General features: G+C 42.4%; 1 protein-coding gene across 4 annotated transcripts in view; it reads right to left on the bottom strand.

Annotated features, from left to right (window-relative positions):
* The window catches only part of PDE1C (phosphodiesterase 1C), a 1,357,122-nt gene that overhangs the window by 344,217 nt on the left and 993,030 nt on the right, over nt 1-19,875 (bottom strand). For all 4 annotated transcript variants that reach the window (XM_068236575.1, XM_068236577.1, XM_068236578.1 and 1 more), the window contains one exon: nt 1,295-1,395. In XM_068236575.1, coding sequence (XP_068092676.1) covers nt 1,295-1,395 — 101 coding nt within the window. The remainder of the gene's footprint in view (nt 1-1,294; nt 1,396-19,875) is intronic.

Genomic DNA, 19,875 nt, shown 5'->3' on the forward strand with positions numbered 1-19,875 from the left:
GCGCATCTGGCCGCGACTGACGTCAGTGATGGGACCCAGTTCCCGAAGCTGTGGGCAGCGGAGAATGTCGGTGTGGGAGCGATCGGAGCAGATGGGGCTGGAGGAAGCCCCAGGTATGTATAAAATCTTTTTAGTTTTAGAGCTCTGAGCCCCTTTAAGGGCTCAAACCTACTAGAAGCCTTTTCTGAATGTGAGCAATTTGAAAAAGCTCTTGCTAATGCAATGCTATGGGGGATTTTTATAAAATCACATCTCTCAAGTAGGATCACACCCATAGCATTACATTAGCAAGATATTTTCAAGTCACAAAGTGTTCAGAAAAGTTCTCCTAGTGGGTTCCAGGCCTTAAGATGTTTAGCCTCAATTAACAATCAATGATAAAAATCACCTATAAATATATTCATGTTAACAATTCACTCAGGTGTGTGACGCTTGGTCTTCAATGTGGTAAAGTCAGAATGAAAGAAACTCACAAGTGCGTTGATCAAACTTTATTTTGCTCTGATGACACTCAATTTAAACCAAAACAACATAGAGCTGAAAAGGTCAGTTTATATCTTGCACAGAAGCCATCATGTGAACTGGTAAAAATATCAATGGAACCCCCCCCCCCCCCCCTTCCCAAGGCCCTTGAGGGGTTCACAGTGATGCACATTTAACTGGGAGCTGATGAAGCTGGCACAGAGCACTAGCTTCCATCCCAAGTCCAAAGTACAAGTCATTATCACTATCACGCTGAATTTTTCAGCACATCATAGATATGTTATGGATCTGTTTTCAGTGCCCTAAACTGTACCAATATATACAGTATATATTTGTTTCTATATTTTTCTAGGTTTCCCTATTAAAGAGGTATCCCAACTTCTCACCTGAACAAAAAGTGATGGAAATTTTCATAAATAGGTACACAGGACAACCCAAAATCAAAAGGAGATTTTAATCCTTTCTCACTTTCCACAATTTATATATACACAGAATTGGTTTTTGGCATCAGAGAATGGAGGCACAACATTGCTCAACTTGATTAGTGAAGGAGAAATGCATAGGATCTCACTTGCAGTGTGTTGGCCACTAGAAGTAGACAATCAACTTTCGATCGACCACACTGTTGATAATCGCCCAATAGTCAATTTCTTAACTGCTTGAAAGAAAATTGAGTAATGTACGGGCACTTTTATGCAAGAAGCTGACCCAATCACACTATCACCTTCACTCATGATAATAAATTGTACAAAAAAATGAAATCCTGTAATTAAAACCATAAGAGAAAACATTCAATCAGTCATTGTTCTACCTTGTTTGGATATGAAAGTTGTTTGTAGTGCCTGTGTGTTCATAATCGTGGACAGCAGCAGCAAAAATCATTGCGAAGATCTCCAGTTCTGTTAGCCAGTGCTAGAAAAATAAAAGCAGAAAATGATGTAATCCATCAAGGAATTCAAATACCATCCTCATCGTGCCATTTCCGTTTCCCTATAATCCAAGAACTCCAAATGTCACATACATTCTTGAAATGACTTATGTAGGTAGAAAAAACCAAAGTCTTGTAAAAGTAATACCTTTTAATGGCTAACTGATAAAGTTAAATAATGCAAGCTTTCTGGGATCTAGTCCCCTTCTTCAGGCATATTTCTAGATGTTAGCTGTAGTAAAACACTGATGCAGGGAAGCTGCATGAAGATGGCAGTTGTACTGGTTGCTGTTTAGCAGTTAGATGTCATATGATCAGCAGGCTGGAGCCAGTGAGCTTATGCAAGCAAACATGAAATCTAGCAGGTTTCTGAAGATAGTGAAGCCAAGTCAATCATGTTACATAAGGAGTCATGAATCCCATTCCACAATTTAAACCTTCTGTTAATGTCTTGAACATTTTCATAAATTTGTACTCAGAAATCTTTCTTGCTTGTTCATTTTTGAAGTTACCCTTAAGAATAAATACTTTTAGATCTTGCATGCTGTGTCCTGGTTCACAGAAGTGTTGGCCCACTGGTGTGTCCATTTTACCCTCATTAATTTTAAAGCGGTGATGGTTCATTCTTGTGCGCAGTTTTTGTCCTGTTTCTCCTATATAGATTCCTCTTGAGGGGCATTTCATGCAGCGTATCATGTATACAACATTGGATGATTCACAGGAAAATTGGTCTGATATTTGATGATATTTCTGTGAGTTTGGTATTTGTATTTGGCTTGTGCACAAGATATAAGGGCAGGTCTCACACCTTGCGTTATTACAGGGTAATGTGCCTGGAGTTTCTGGTGTAGATAATGCACTTCTGATAATCATTTGTCTCAAATTGGGAGGTTGTCTGAAAGCAAGCATTGGTAAATCAGGAAAAACTTCTTTCAGGCGTTTGTCTTTATGAAGTATCGGTTGCAGGGCTTTCGATATCTTCCTCAGTGTCTTTAATCTTGGGTTGTAGGTGACCACTATTGGGACTCTGTTGTTTTCAGTCTTTGGGGTGTATTTCAATAGTTCCTCTCTAGATTTTAAAGTTGCTCTGTGTATTTGATCATCAACGATTCGTGGATGATATCCCTGATCTATGAATATATTACGTAGTGACATAAGTTGTCTGTCTCTGTCCTCTGAAACAGAACATATTCGGTTATACCTCAGAGCCTGGCTGTAAACAATAGATTTTTTGGTGTGTTCCGGGTGGAAACTATTCCACTTGAGGTAAATATGCCGGTCAGTTGGTTTACGGTAGATGGATGTTTCTAAAAATCTATCTTGTATATAAATTGTAGTATCCAGGAAACTGACATGGGAGGATGAAAAGTTGAGCGTTAACTTGATGTTCTTGTGGTATTCTGAGAAGTTTTTGTGGAATGTGATTAATTCTTCCTGTGATGCTGTCCAAATTAATAGGATATCGTCTATAAATCTGAAGTAAGCCCATGGTTTAATTTCACACGTTGAAAGGAAGTTTTCCTCCAATCTGGCCATAAATAAATTTGCATACTGGGGTGACATTCCACAAAAACTTCTCAGAATACCACAAGAACATCAAGTTAACGCTCAACTTTTCATCCTCCCATGTCAGTTTCCTGGATACTACAATTTATATACAAGATAGATTTTTAGAAACATCCATCTACCGTAAACCAACTGACCGGCATATTTACCTCAAGTGGAATAGTTTCCACCCGGAACACACCAAAAAATCTATTGTTTACAGCCAGGCTCTGAGGTATAACCGAATATGTTCTGTTTCAGAGGACAGAGACAGACAACTTATGTCACTACGTAATATATTCATAGATCAGGGATATCATCCACGAATCGTTGATGATCAAATACACAGAGCAACTTTAAAATCTAGAGAGGAACTATTGAAATACACCCCAAAAACTGAAAACAACAGAGTCCCAATAGTGGTCACCTACAACCCAAGATTAAAGACACTGAGGAAGATATCGAAAGCCCTGCAACCGATACTTCATAAAGACAAACGCCTGAAAGAAGTTTTTCCTGATTTACCAATGCTTGCTTTCAGACAACCTCCCAATTTGAGACAAATGATTATCAGAAGTGCATTATCTACACCAGAAACTCCAGGCACATTACCCTGTAATAACGCAAGGTGTGAGACCTGCCCTTATATCTTGTGCACAAGCCAAATACAAATACCAAACTCACAGAAATATCATCAAATATCAGACCAATTTTCCTGTGAATCATCCAATGTTGTATACATGATACGCTGCATGAAATGCCCCTCAAGAGGAATCTATATAGGAGAAACAGGACAAAAACTGCGCACAAGAATGAACCATCACCGCTTTAAAATTAATGAGGGTAAAATGGACACACCAGTGGGCCAACACTTCTGTGAACCAGGACACAGCATGCAAGATCTAAAAGTATTTATTCTTAAGGGTAACTTCAAAAATGAACAAGCAAGAAAGATTTCTGAGTACAAATTTATGAAAATGTTCAAGACATTAACAGAAGGTTTAAATTGTGGAATGGGATTCATGACTCCTTATGTAACATGATTGACTTGGCTTCACTATCTTCAGAAACCTGCTAGATTTCATGTTTGCTTGCATAAGCTCACTGGCTCCAGCCTGCTGATCACATGACATCTAACTGCTAAACAGCAACCAGTACAACTGCCATCTTCATGCAGCTTCCCTGCATCAGTGTTTTACTACAGCTAACATCTAGAAATATGCCTGAAGAAGGGGACTAGATCCCAGAAAGCTTGCATTATTTAACTTTATCAGTTAGCCATTAAAAGGTATTACTTTTACAAGACTTTGGTTTTTTCTACCTACATATATTGTTTGGCTAACACGGTACAGAAACATTTTTACTACTATTGAAATGACTTAGAAACAATACAGCAGGCAGTGGAGGTAAAAACTACCTGAGTTGCCAAAGGCAAGCTAAAAACATAAATGTGCAGTATTCCTCAGAATAACAGCAATAACAATGGCTGAAATAGATGTAAAATTCTCAGTTTGCTTGCAGTCATTTTTGTATTTAATATAATTTTGACAAAGTGGACATTGCACTGAGCCGCCTTAGAGAGTGTTAGGTGCCACATGGGGGGGGGGGGGGGGGTGTTTAAGGGCTAGGCATAGGTAGAGGGAGGGTTAGGTATCGTAGGGGGAGGGTTAAACGTTAGGCATCTATAGAGGGTGGGTGCTGTGTGAGAGTAGGGTTAGGTTAAGACATAGTAAAATATCAGTAAAGAATACCAATAGTTTACAATTGGATAGTAGAGTATCCGTAATTCTGCGGATATTCTAAAAGCCGCAATCCCCTGCACCCTTCTTTCCAGGCGCCTTTATAACACGAATGCCATTAAACTGTAATGGTAGCTGCAGAGTAGAGAACAGAAAGTTCAGTTCCAACAATACTTATCATATGATAGGCAATGCATTTTGTTTGCCTTTTATTGTTTGTAAAATCAGGTAACGTGGTTGTTAGAAGGCAAATAAGTACAGAGAGCCTAGGCTAGTAGTTCCCAAGGCTTGCTCAAACTCAGATGATAAGCCGGACTACTACATCTTATTAGAATACACCATCTTATAAAACGAATAGCTACTGAAGAAACAATTCCAATCAGTAACAGCGTGGGCAATTTCAGGCTGGGCGAAGCCGAAAAAAAAGCTCACTGTCAGAATTCGCTCTGCTGGCCTTGATTCCCTGGACAGTTTGGTTTCCTATGCAGCTTGCATAGTTCAGTCCAGGGAAAAGACGCCTTTCTGTCAGTTTGCAAGGCTGACTGATTTGCATCCACTTATCTTGCAAATCTGCTTGTCTGCTTCCTTTGAAGGTTTCCAGTATAAATAGCACTTCCTTCCAGAATTCCTTGCTCGACATAGTTCCTGATTAGGGAAACTTACCTTGGAGCCTCAGCATCTTTGTTACTATATTATAGTGTAGTTAATTCTTGAGGAGTGCTCCTTGCACTCCTATTAGTGCAGTCAGGTTGTGTTTTAATTTGTACTGCCTATTCTGTCTTGTCTTGTCTGTGCGATTGCACTATCGCCAGCGGTGGCTGAAAGTGAATCGTTCTGTCCTGTTCCTAGATCGCATTCGCCCTAGCGTTAGAGGTGGTGTATCTCTCTTGTCTGAATCTTGGAGTATAACCTTAGCTGCGGTTGCTACTGGTTACTCCTTCTGTCTGTCTTGTCTGGGACGAACGCTTGCTTTTGTCTGGTGTGAGGCAACCGATTAGCAAGCGTTCCCCTCTTGTCTGTACCTTGGAGTATAACCTTAGCTGCGGTTGCTACTGGTTACTCCTTCTGTCTGTCTTGTCTGGAATGGACGCTTGCTGTTGTCTGGTGTGAGGCAACCGATTAGCAAGCGTTCACATTATCTGTTTGTTTTCATTCTCCGTGTTCATTTATTAGTCAGGGTTGGTACGTTTTGTCACTGTTGCGCTTATCGTGCAGTGGCCGTGCTGTTAACGTGCTTGTCTCTGTTGCGCATATCGTTTAGCTAGTTCATTTGTTATTTTCCTTGGCGTTCAGATTGTGGTTATTTGCTGTGTCTTCCTTACTCAGTTTACGCTCTGTCTTTGCTCAGTCTTGTGTTGCTGATAGCAATCGCCTCTCTTGTAATTAGCTTTCTTATTCTGGTCTGTTCTGATGTGATATGTCTACCGTCGCTGGGTGGCGACTAGATTGGTAGACATTCACATAGTCTGTCTCTGTTCTTGCTTTCTTCTGTGTTGCTACCTTTTTGCCTAGTCTTGCTTAATCGTACAATTTCAATCTGGCATCTGTGGCTGTACAGAGGACTTATCCCTCTGTACTCCACAGCTCCATCTGCTGGTTGGAATTCTCCTCTAAAAATCTATACTGGGTACTTTACTTCTGTGACTGTGGCGATTTCCTTCTGCTTCAGCGCACGTGGTGTGCGCTGACTGGAAATCGCCAGCAGATCGTTACACTCACCCTGCTTCTGCACAGATTCCCAGCCCACGCTAATTTGTGCGGTGCCCGGCTAAAACTCTGGGTACCCAGATCAGCCATGCAGCCGAAATCAGCTGTTTCATGAAGAAACCCTTTACTGAATACAGGCAAAGTATGTACCACCGGAGTAAATATTGGAGGTTCTTGCATATATCTGTTATAATCAGAAGCAGGGCCAGTTCTAGACTTCTTGCTGCCTGAGGCAAACTTGTGAGGATGCGTTCCCCTTTTTTACAATGATCGCATAGCACCCAACATTTTTCACCCTCAGTGTAGGTAGGTAGGTAGCCAGGTACAGGTCACTTTTGTATAGGGTAGCCAGGTATAGCTGCACCCAGTACAGGTAGCTAGTATAGTTACCCCAGTATAGGTAGCCAGTTTAGTTGCTCCAGTATAATTAGCTAGTATAGTTGCCCACAGTATAGGTAGCCAATATTGTTGCCCCCTGTATAGGTAGCCTGTATAGTTGTCCCAGTATAGGTAGCTAGTATATGTGCCCCCAGTATAGCCAGTTAGTATAGTTGGCCCCAGTATAGGTACTATTGTTGCCCCAATATAGGAAGTATATTTGCCTCAGTATATGTAGCTAGTATAGTTTACTCCAGTATAGGTAGTATAGTTGCCCCAGTATAGGTAGTATAGTTGCCCCAGTATAGGTAGCCAGTATAGTTGCCCCCAGTATAGGTATTACAGTTACCCCCAGTATAGGTATTACAGTTACCCCCAGTATAGGTAGCCAGTTTAGTTGCCCCAGTATAATTAGCTAGTATAGTTGTCCACAGTATAGGTAGCCAATATTGTTGCCCCCTGTATAGGTAGCCTGTATAGTTGTCCCAGTATAGGTAGCTAGTATATGTGCCCCCAGTATAGCCAGTTAGTATAGTTGGCCCCAGTATAGGTACTATTGTTGCCCCAATATAGGAAGTATATTTGCCTCAGTATATGTAGCTAGTATAGTTTACTCCAGTATAGGTAGTATAGTTGCCCCAGTATAGGTAGTATAGTTGCCCCAGTATAGGTAGCCAGTATAGGTGCTCCCAGTATAGGTATTACAGTTACCCCCAGTATAGGTAGTATAGTTGCCCCAGTATAGGTAGCTAGTATAGTTGCCCCCAGTACAGGTAGCATAGTTTCCCCAGTATAGGTAGCTAGTATAGTTGTCCCCAGTATAGGTAGTATAATTGCCCCAGTATAAGTTAGCCAGGAAGGAGGAGCAGCGAGCACACAGTGGCGGGGAGGGGGGGCAAACAAACTTCCCTCACCTGGGCCCCCCCCTTACGCTCTCCCCCTCCAGATATTAGTGCAGTGTGTCAGTGGAGGCAGGGAATGAATGACTCACCTCCTCCTTCCGCATTCCAGGCAACGGAGCGCTGCGTTCTACAGGTCTTCTCCTTCTTCAATGCCGCCCACTGTACGTACAGGGCCAGGCCTGATCAGAATGGTACCGGTTCCCAGGAGATTCCCTTCATCATTGTTAAGTTTAGCAAAGTTTAGCTACCTGCCATTATATAACTGAATGCAATGATGCAATATCTGTGCCACCTACAGCAGTCTACTGAATATATGCCACCCAACCTGTTCTGTGTCATTTGTAGCTCATTGTGATCACCCAATTTCTTCTTTTGCACGCATTGTTCTATCTGTGAATATGCATCTCCCATGTGTATGGCAACTAAGGCATTATTTTTTATTAAAGGAGAGGGGCGTCATCCAAAGTATTGCTGGTCAGGTTCTTCTGTCTTTGAATTACACCGCTGCTGGGTTCATGTACATTTTGCCCTGCTCTCATGCTAAGTTCATGTATATTTTGCCCTGCCATCATGAACATGCCTGAAAGGAAGTTGTTACTACTATAGCCAGGCTACGGCCTAGGCAGGTTTCAGATGTCTTAGGGTCCTGGTGCCAGGACATAAAGAGTTAGCAAAATACACATACAAGACATGAGCATAAGAGATGGTAAATTTTATGCTGAAGCTATGCTTTCTTGACACACTTATATACCCGAAAATACAGAGTTTGCACTTGTGCAGTATCACAGATCACAATAAATCACATGATTTACAAGAAATATCACAGTTCAATAAGCAAGGGGAAAACAAGCTATTTGCGACTATACAGATGTCCATATTGGGGACACATTGGGGATTTGCCCAGTGAAGAGATTTAATGGACTATTCTTGGTTTCATACAGCCAGTCTTTCCTGCCCAGATGTGTGGCTGACTGTTCTACAAACACTCTAATATCAAATTGATTAGATACATACTTGTACATGAAATTATCTATATTCTAATATATATATATATATATATATATATATATATATATATATATATATATATATATATATATATATATACTTATGTACCTATATATACATATACATCCCTTCAATGCCCACTTTTTTGGGCAGCCTTTTTTAAGAGGCGGTGCGCTCAGCCATCCCACCACTTGATCCAGCATCTACGTAGCACCCTCACAAAAAAAAATCCTGAAGCCGGACAGTTTGTGGCAAAAAACAATTGTTTGCTGTTCATTTTTAATGCAAATTTTCGTGTCCAAAATGTACCTTACCCATTTCCACTAAGAGTTAAAATGCAATAAAAATGCAATCATGAAAAAAAAAAGTCCTTTAATGTTCTAAATTACTATATTTTTCCACATATAAGATGCAAAAATAGGGAGAAAAAGGCACTGTGTCTTATATGCAGGGCATCCCAGACTTACAAAACCCCACAGATACAAACCGCCAACCGCCGCAATGTCAGGAATGTATTGTCAAAAACACATATATCCAGATACTAGTTAAGACATTTAAATAAGTTATTAAGGAAAGAGAGGTGCTAAAGGGCGTGTAGCCAGAAAAAATAGCAAAAAAAAATAAAAATTAACCCTTTGCACACTCGCATGCAAATGTTCAAACACATGCATTCACAGATTCACTGATACCCCTACAGCTAAGTTAAAAGCTTAGTTCACAAAGAAATGCATTCTCTTGCTTAGTCACCTACACTGTGCACATAATACCAATCGCTATCTGTCCCAAGAGAGGACGTCAGGATGTGTGCTCCTAATCCCTAGATAGGTGTGATGTAATGAATGTTTGCATGTCTGCACTATGCATGTTACAGGGCCAGAGTTAGGACACCTACGTTTACCTGGGTACTTCTGCACAGTGTAGGTGACTAAGAAAGAGAATGCATTCCTTTGTGAATGAAGACCCCAGCTTTTAACTTAGCTGTAGGGATAACAGTGGTGCCTGGATGAGTGAATCTGTGAATGCATTTGTTTAAATATTTGCATGCAAGCGTGCAAAGGGTTAATGTTTTTTTGCTATCTCCCTGTATTGTCCCCATGTCTCCTTTGCTTCCCTGTGTTCCTCCGCTCCCCCTGAATAAGTGAAATCAGAGACATCTCCTTCACTGCTCCTCTAGTGATGGCTTATGCTAATGATGCAATCAGCAGAAGTCGGCACTAGAGGAACAGTCAGGGAGAGGAGATGTCTCTGATCGCCATGAGCTCCGATGGATCAGGTAAACCATACTGCCACTGCCCTTATTTATTCAGGAGGAGAAGAGCACAACATGGCGGGAGTGGGGGACACATGGGGGACAGAAGGGGACACATAGGGGAACAGAAGGACACATGGGGGACACATGAGGTACAAAGGGGACACAATTATTGGGGTATAACATCTACAAGACGCACCTGGACCATGACTGCACCAGGTTTAGTATATTTGTTTCCCCTGGTCATTGCTTTCTAAACCTATGTGCATTTTATAGTCCTTATGGTCTTATATGTCGAAAACTACGGTAACCATAAATACTGAATCAGAATCATCTTTATTGTCGCCAAGCACACCGATTGGTGGGCCCGGAATTGCTTGTGGTTCACATGGCAAGTGGCAGTTCAGGTACATATAACAATTAACACCCGGCAAACATATAACACCCGGCAAACATAATCAAGGCAAAGCAAAACATACACGCAACCGTATAGAGCAACACATTTAGAGTCTTGGGTTGCCCTGGGGGCTAGAGTGTCCCAGTGATGGTGGTGGTGGGGGGGGGGGGTCTTGAGTTCAGTGAGTTCAGCAGGTGAACTGCTTGGGGGAAGAAGGTGTTCATACGCCTAGTGGTTTTGGAGGGGATGGATCTGAACCGGCGTCCCAATGGAAGGGTCTCGAAGTAGCGTCTGCCCGGGTGGGAGGGGTCGAGTAGGATCTTGGTGGCCCTTGTCTTCATCCTCGCGGAGTAGAGGAGATCTAGTGAGGGCAGGTGGGTGCCGATGATCTTTTCTGCTGCGTTTATCACTCTGTGGAGTTTGTATTTGTCCTTAGCAGTTGCTCCGGCATACCAGACTATGATGGAGCAGCAGAGGATGGATTCGATGGTCGAGGTGTAAAAGCTGGTCAGCAGTTCCCGTGACATGCCGAATTTCTTCAATTGGCGCAGGAAGAATAGCTTTTGCTGTGCTTTCTTCTGGGTTTTAGTAGTGTTCTGCTCCCATTTGAGGTCGCTTGTTAGGGTTGTGCCTAAGAACCGTACACTTTGAACTCTGGAGACCTCAGACCCGTCGATGAACACAGGGAGGGGGGCAGGAGGGAGTTTCCGGATGTCCACGATCAGTTCCACTGTCTTTGCCGTGTTAAGAACAAGATTGTTGTCCTTGCACCAATCACAGATCCTCGCAATTTCATTTAGATAAGGGTCCACCCCGTTTCTGTCGATGAGGCCGATAAGCATGGTATCGTCAGCGAATTTAATAACTTTGACGGAGTCGGAGGTCGAGGTGCATTTGTTGGTATACAGGGAGAACAGGAGTGGGGACAGCACGTAGCCTTGCGGTGCACCGACATTAGTGGTTCTCTCGCTGGAGATGTGACTGCCAAGCTTGACCCGTTGACTTCTGTTAAGAGAAAGTCCTTAACCCACCTACAGAGGAGGGAGTCTATCCCAAGATGCGCAAGGTTGTCAATCAGAATGTCCGGGCAGATGGTATTAAAGGCCGAGCTGAAGTCCAGTAAAAGGACCCTCGCTTAGGCCCCTGGTCTGTCGAGGTGTTCCGAGATGTATGCTAGGCTGACATTGATGGCATCATCAACTGATCGGTTTTCCCTGTAGGCAAACTGGTGTGGTTCAAGGAAGGTGCTGGTGGAATGCTTCAGGTGGGCCAGCACCAGCCTCTCGAATACCTTCATGATGACGGGGGTCAGGGCTACGGGTCTGAAGTTGTTGAGCTCCATGTTCCCAGGTTTTTTGGGGACTGGTATGATTGTGGACCTTTTGAAGCAGGAGGGGACCCCCCCCCCCCCCTCTGATAGGGATCTGTTGTAGAGAGAGGTGAGGGTGGGAGCTAGTTGGTTTGCGCAGGTTCTCAGGCAGCGTGAGGACACCCATCCGGGCCCGAGGCTTTCCTGGGATTAAGTCTGCGGAGGTGTCTTAGCACATCCTCCTCTTGCACTGTGGTCAGAGCGGGGGTGCCACTGGCCACTGGGATGCTGGGGCCGTGGAGGATGCTGGGGCCGCGGGCTGCTTGGGTTGTAGATCGAATCTGCAGTAGAACTCATTAAGTTCCTCTACCAGTTGGGAGCTGGGGGCTGCATGTTGAGGGGGGGGCTTAAAGTTCGTGGCTGCCCTGAGACCCTTCCAAACTTCCCGTGAGTTGTTTGACTGAAGGCTGAGGCCAACCTTGTTAGAGTAGGCCCTCTTTGCCGTTTTCAGTTCTCTATTCAGGGAGTTTCTGGCTTCTCTGAACTCTTCTGGGGTGCCCGTCTTGTGCACCACCTCCTTGATTTTCCGTAGGCGTCGTAGGTTGTTGTTGAACCAGGGCTTTTAATTTGGGAAGACTTTGAAGGTTTTGGTCGGGATACTGGTACGATCCAGCGCCATATCCTCTTAATACTGGATGAACTGCGGAGAACACTGCACACGTTGATCTCTGCCCTATGACCAATGAACAGCGTCACACACATCAATTCCATTCCCATCAATCCCATTCCCAGCCCTGAATTTAGTTATTTGGGTTGAAAAAAGACATACATCTATAAAATTCAACCAGAAAATAAGGAACAACAGTGGCCTGCACCATCACATCCCTGGTAATCCAGAGGAAGATCAAAAACCCCTTACAAAGGTATGGTTCAATTAGCCCCAAAAGGGGAAAAAATCCTTCCTGACTCCAGATGGCAATAAGATAAAATCCCTGGATCAACACTACCAGGAATTATATCAAACATTTTAAGGGGCGCTATTAGAGAAACAGTATGATAAAATGGTGGATTAGAAAAAAAGGAGGGGTTATCTCCTATATCCTGCTGCTATCTCACTCAATTGGAGTACCCCATCCCTCAACTTCACTTGAACAGCCTTATATAGAAAAGTGTGAGCAGCGCTAGAAATTTTCCATAAAAAAGATCTCCTTTTATTCATCAAATTTTATATGCATAATAGTAAAATGTTGACAATCTGTATAATTCTCACATACATTCCACTTGCAACAACCCCCACATCCACACTGGGAGTATGCTGATGAGCTTTCCAACAAAGATTTTGGGAAGTTTAAAAAAAATCTTTTCTTTAGTAATTCTAAAAAATATGTATAAAACGAAAATGCACCAGCCTGAGAGTATCCAAAATATATACAGTCCTCCTAATGTGCTTACTTATGTATAGTGCTAATAATTATATGCCTTAGGGTCTCTCGTTGTAAATATAGCTGTTAAGTGCGGAAATCCGGAAGAGTTCCTAACACTGTGACCACTTACTGGTTTCTATTAAGTTTCCACACGGAGCAGCTCTTCAATAGCAGTAATGATCGGTATTACTTACGGGTCTGGCCTCTATGGCCATATGCTGCAGGAAAAATGGACCACTCCGGCGTGACTCACCAGCTCCCCCTCAGCACAGCCGGTATAACAATATGTGAAGGCCGGTCTCAATCTCGTTCCTGCTCGTTCCCCGCAGTATTCACCGCTAGTACTTCCGGTTCGGAGTTCAGGCAAAGACGTCACTTCCTTGTGTCTCACCGTCTGATTCTATTTCCTTGTGCTCTAGCTCTTACCAGCTATGGATTATCCGCTGGTCCTCCTCGGAAATATTCACAGTTATGCAGCGTATGTATTCCAATTGATCTTATGTGGCTCCCCAATATGATCTCATTAACATGTTTCAACACTCTCGTGTTTCATCAGAATGATTGGAATTGCTCAAATCGCTGGTTGCCATCTTTTTATAGTGTACATCCTCCTCCCCTCACACTTTCCTAAAAGTGGCAGAACGCTCCTAAACACTTCTCTAAACACCATACATGTCTTCTTTGTAATAAAGTTTTTGTTTGTAATCCAAAAAGAAGTCGGAAATGATAATAAAGAATTATTTTTGCAAATTTTATTGTACATGTTCAATTATGGTTATACTCCTACCTACTTTCCATTAAAAAATATATGTGTACATCATCAGCCACTTCCTTGCTCATCAGCAACCCTCCCAATTACCATCCACATTACTATATATCACACTCCCACTCACTCAGTTATTTATTTCAGAAAAATAAAAAGTTCAATCTCTTCGTTTAGGCCCTTGGGGGCCAAAGTGTCCAGATTAAACATCCATTTGCTTTCTGCTCTGGACATCTTGACAATGTAATCTCCACCCCTCAGGTCCCTAGAGACTATTTCCACCCTCATAAAGATAATATCATTTACCTGGCAATTATGCCATCTTTTAAAATGTTTCGATAGTGGGTGTTCCTCCCAACTTTTCCTTAAATTGTTGAAGTGTTCACCCAACCTCTTAGGTAGTTCCCTCTTTGTTCTCCCAATATACTTTTTTCCACAAGGACATACCAAACAATATATGACCCCCTTTGGTGTCGCATGTGATTAACTGATTTATTTTGTAGCTTCTATATGGCCCTTCGACTATCGATATGCTTTTATAACCTCGGGTACTCCTGCAACTATTGCACCTCCCACATCTTGGAAACCCCCCCCCTTGTGTATTTTCATTGGTGGGCCTCCAGCTGCCATTGCCACCCTAAGCCCTATATTGCCCAGTTTTCTGTATATATATGAGGAGATTACCTAGTAATCATAGCCATGGATGTCTTTCAATGCAAATAAAGCATCTAAGCCCCCTTAAATGCATTTAAGCCCACTTAAAGTATAGCAAGCCCCAGAGCCATGACAATCTGAATTGTGCTGCAGAATGTCATTCTGCAGACTTTAGAAACCATTTTTTCTTTGAAGTATTCAAAATCCATTTTTTTCAAAAGCTACAAGGTCTTTTTTGAAAATGTTGTTTTCCTCTTGTTCCCACTCTTCTCAATAACCTATTTTATTTCCTGAACGTAGAAACTACGTCCAGGAACCATGCGCGCTCCCGTGGCCGATCGTGCTCCCGGCCCGCGGTTCGTTAGCCAGGCAATCAGTGAATCAGGCTATGGTGCCCGATCACTGATTCCTCTCCCCCGCTGAAAAAGCGACAGCTTCTCTCGGAAGCTGCGCTTTTTCTGTCTGTTACCTCCCCCATGCGTCTCTCTAAGCGTATGTTACGCTTAGAGTGACGAAATGTAAACAGACTCATGGCCGCCATCTTGTGGCCAAAAGTAAAACTACAACTAAAAGTAAAAAAAATAAAACTCAAAACACATTTACATTATAAAACTATTGTTTACATCCCACCTCCCAAAAATACCCAAATAAAATGTTTAATATAAAAAAAAAACATGTAAATATTTACCTAAGGGTCTAAACTTTTTAAATATCAATGTAAAGATGAAATACTTCTATATTTTTTTTTATTTTAAATTTGTGAATAGTGATAGATGCGAAACGGAAAAAATGCACCTTTATTTCCAAATAAAATGTTGCCATACATTGTGATAGGGACATAATTTTAATGGTGTAATAACCGGGACATATGGGCAAATACAATACGTGAGTTTTAATTATGGAGGCATGTATTATTTTAAAACTATAATGGCTGAAAACTGAGAAATAATGATTTTTTTCCGTTTTTTTCTTATTCTTCCTGTTAAAATGCATTTACATTAAAGTGGCTCTTAGCAAAATGCACCCCCCACAGAAAGCCTAATTGGTGGCGGAAAAAACAAGATATAGATCAGTTCATTGTGATAAGTAGTGTTAAAGTTATAGGCTAATGAATGGGAGGTGAACATTTCTCAAGTGAAAACGACGGAACGCGAATGGGTTAACATACACTGCACATCTTGTAAATCTAACATGTATGGGGGCTTTTGCTATTAACCGCTAAAGTCGGCGACCATTGAAACCTCTTTTAAAAACTGTTTAAACAGCATTTGCATAAAATGCGTATTTTTGGGTGAACATTTTGCCATTGTTCCCCCTCCGCCATGCCATTTCTAGTGTTTTGGACACTCGGTACACCTTTTTTTAAAGAAATTGTAGCCGCAGAGATGCCTGAATGTTTTAGAAAAGCACCTGCCATTAAAATTAATGGGGATCGCCGTAAACAATCGTTTCATGAATTTTCAGTCATAATAAACTGAAAATAGGCATAGCATGGATAACATAATCTAACCTAAAGGTAAAGGAAATATCTAAGTAACATTAGGAAAAATTCTTCCGGATTCATTGTTGTTGGTTAGGATGAAATGCCAAAGTCACAGTGTCTGTGTACTGCTGCTTCAATAAAATGTTTCTGATTTAAAGTCAGGAAGTTGGAGCCAAAGTTAGTGTTACTGCAGCTTGTCAAAGCAACTGCACACACCATCTGTTTAATTGAAGTCAGTTAAACAAGCTAGAGATTCTCATTAAAGTAATTTTATTTCTCAGTTCTGATAATGCTAGATCTGTGCGGCCCCATTCACACCAGAGCGTTTTGCCACGATTTCGGCAAAACACTCAAACGCTAGTGCTTTTTAAAGCCCTAGCATAATGAAACCCTATGGGCCCGTTCTTACTTGGGCGATTTGCACTAATCGCCGCAAATCGCCCAAAATTGGGCAAAAACGTGAAACGCAAACGCGTCGCCTACACCATTTTCAGGCGATTTCCAGGTGATTGCGTTTCAGTGCTATAGAAACGCTAAACGCGATCGTGGCAAAATCGCCACAGTGTTCAGAGATTTTTCCGCATTAAATCGCAGAAAAATCACTCCTGCAAAACGCCAGCAAAAATCGCTGGCATTTTGCATTTTGTAAGTGTGAATGTTAGTGTTACTGTGTTACTGTAAGTAATAAGAGCAGCATGATGTGAAATTGATAGATTTAGCCTAATTGAAAGTCTTGGCGGGAATTTATCTAGTGCGATAAAAAGGCAAAAGTGAAAAATGCATGCTTATTAAGTGTATATATCAACTCCTTGAAAAACAAATTGTACACAAGAAAATCCCGCTGCACCAATGAGTAAGGGGAAAAAATAGAAAATTCTTTATTCCAAATCCAGCATTTTAGTATACAGGTAAAAAGCTCATGCGTATCGGAGCAAGAATGGCTCCTTAATCATAGCTCACATACAAATGTATCACATGGTATATATGGAGACAAGTAGACACTCCCTATGGGTGTGCCTCTGAATCTTAAAGGTACATACTTCTAATAAAACTGTGAACTTCCTGACAAAATAACTGTTAAAAATGTACATACACATAGTAAAAACATACACCAGATAGAAAAAGTCTGCATACTCATGATATGCAGATTTTTTCTATCTGGTGTATGTTTTTACTATGTGTATGTACATTTTTAACAGTTATTTTGTGTATGCTATTGATGCCAATACTTCACAGTTTTATTAGAAGTATGTACCTTTAAGATTCAGAGGCACACCCATAGGGAGTGTCTACTTGTCTCCATATATACCATGTGATATATTTGTATGTGAGCTATGATTAAGGAGCCATTCTTGCTCCGATACGCGTGAGCTTTTTACCTGTATACTGAGATGCTGGATTTGGAATAAAGAATTTTCTATTTTTTCACCTTACTCATTGGTGCAGCGGGATTTTCTTGTGTACAATTTGATGCTGGTCTGGACTCCCTGTTCCCATTGCTGGGTGAGTGTCAGGGCCGGATTTGTACTTTTTATCACCCAAGGCCCTCTGTCATCAACCACCCTCCCCAACTATTAACATCCTCACAAACTACCCCTGCTAAACATAAACATATCATGCCCCCTGGGAGGCTAGGAAGTATATTTCTAACAGGAGCAACAGAGATAACAGCACCCTTTACTATAAGCTATGTTGCTTGTACAGCATAGATCTCTATGTACCCCAGAGGGAACTTACAGGCTTACAAGATCCACTGCGACCAGCGATGTGGTTGGCACATGTCAGTTATTGGCGCATGCACATTATGCTCTAGAGTGTAGTGCTCTGGTGGGAGATGTGGAAATCATTTGAATGATCCAATGTTGCCTCCCAGGGGCATTCCGCTTTACTGTGGGAGAATGTACTCCGTGGTGTGCATATATATGCAGTATATGTGTGATAGACAAGACAAATTGTGTGTGTGTGTGTGTGTGTGTGTGTGTGTGTGTGTGTGTGTGTGTGTGTGTGTGTGTGTGTGTGTGTGTGTGTGTGTGTGTGTGTGTGTGTGTGTGTGTGTGACAGGGAAGATAGGGAAAGATAGGGTGGGGGGCAGAAAGAGAGGTGGGAGAAAGAGAGAGATATGGAGAGAAAGAGACGGGGGAAAGACAAAAAGAGGGCAGAGAGAGACGGAGAAAGAGGGTGGGAGGAGAGAGAGGGACAGAGAGAGGAGGAAGACAGGAAGAAAGTGGGGGAAAAAGGGGGTGCAGAGAGAAAGATGGGGGAGGGGGAAGGGTTGCAGAGAGAGAGATGGGGAGAAAGAGGAATGAGGCAGATAGAGAGGGGGGGGGAGAGAGGGGGCAGAGATAGATGGGGAGAAAGAGAGAGGGTGCAGAGAGAGAGGGCAAAGAAAAATGGAGGGGGGGAGGGGGCAGTGTGAGATGGGAAGTGAGAGTCTTTCTAAAGCTTTCTCCTAACTCCACACGCTGCCCGGATAAAGAACGTCAGCTCCAGCAGCACGGCAGCTGCAAGACCTTTGACTTCATCTGACCTGGCAGGAGGACGAGCTGCCAGAGATATAGAGGCTGCCGAGTGCTGAATAGCAAAAGGGAGGGAAGGGAAAGAGAAATATCCAGCTCACAGGGGACAGAGGCAGAATAGTGGCCAGTGACTTGAGGAGGTTAGGAAGCTGGGCAGCATCACAGGTACAGCTCACAGGTTGTGATGGTCACATGCTGCAGCAGACGATTTCTGTATGTTTCACTTACAATCAAGGCTAAAGGTGCAGGGTGCACTGATACGGGAACCAGGGCTGTGCACAGCACATAAATAGGGAAGGGGGTTCTGGTCCCTGCGCACTGGGGCTCTGCATCCATCAGCCCCAGCGGCACCGTGAGACCTCCCCATTCACTACTCTTGAGGTAAAGTCACGCACGTAGTCGCGTCAGTGAAGTCGATTGACAGTGGGGGCGCTGTTGCAATATCTGCCTCTCCTCTCCTTGCCGCCCGCAACTAAGTTGGAAGCCTGGAGCCTGAACTGCCTGGGATTCAGGAGCAAGAGTCTGCCTACTGGCTGCCAGGTGCAGACAGACTTGCTCAAGTCCAGGCAGTTTTACTCCATTCAACAGTTCAATATATGCACGCAAGCGGGGTTTTATTCATGAACCAACGTTCTCTTTAATTCTACAATTTACTCTTCAGACACGTGTTTCGCAGCCATAAGCCGCTTCCTCAGAGGCACATCGCAAACAACACATCTGTCAAAAAATACATAAATATGTACATACCATTAAAGATCCATGTGCAGATCAGGACAAACGGCCACGATATACAATAGTATTATATCTATCTTACCCAAAGTCTAGGACATAGGAACACCAACTCGATCTAACTCGTAATAAGGGCTTTATAACTTATATATATATATATGCACTTTTTGGGTCATGTCTAGTGCAATGATGTATGATATGAAGCGCAGGACTGGTATGCCCTGTGCAAAACTTACTGATGCACTACTATTCCCTCTTTTGGTGTTGATTACATCTTTAGGTGAGAGCCAAGTATGTGGTTAGGTACACGGACGCACAGGTGGTGATCTTTCTTGATCTATTGGGGTGATGGTCCATGGGTTAGTGATGTACCCTCGTTGTAAGAGAGAACTTTGTCTTGCATGTTCCGGATCTTTGGGCTACTTCACAGTGCTGCATGCTGGATATAGCTGTCTATGTAGATCATTAAGGCTGGAAAGTCATATTGACCAATGGCATATACAAAAACTTTTTTTTTTTTAGATCGAGTTGGTGTTCATATGTCCTAGACTTTGGGTAAGATAGATATAATACTATTGTATATCGTGGCCGTTTGTCCTGATCTGCGCATGGATCTTTAATGGTATGTACATATTTATGTATTTTTTGACAGATGTGTTGT

This window comes from Hyperolius riggenbachi, chromosome 5, assembly GCF_040937935.1.
Source record: "Hyperolius riggenbachi isolate aHypRig1 chromosome 5, aHypRig1.pri, whole genome shotgun sequence".
In the NCBI taxonomy this organism is placed as follows: domain Eukaryota; kingdom Metazoa; phylum Chordata; class Amphibia; order Anura; family Hyperoliidae; genus Hyperolius; species Hyperolius riggenbachi.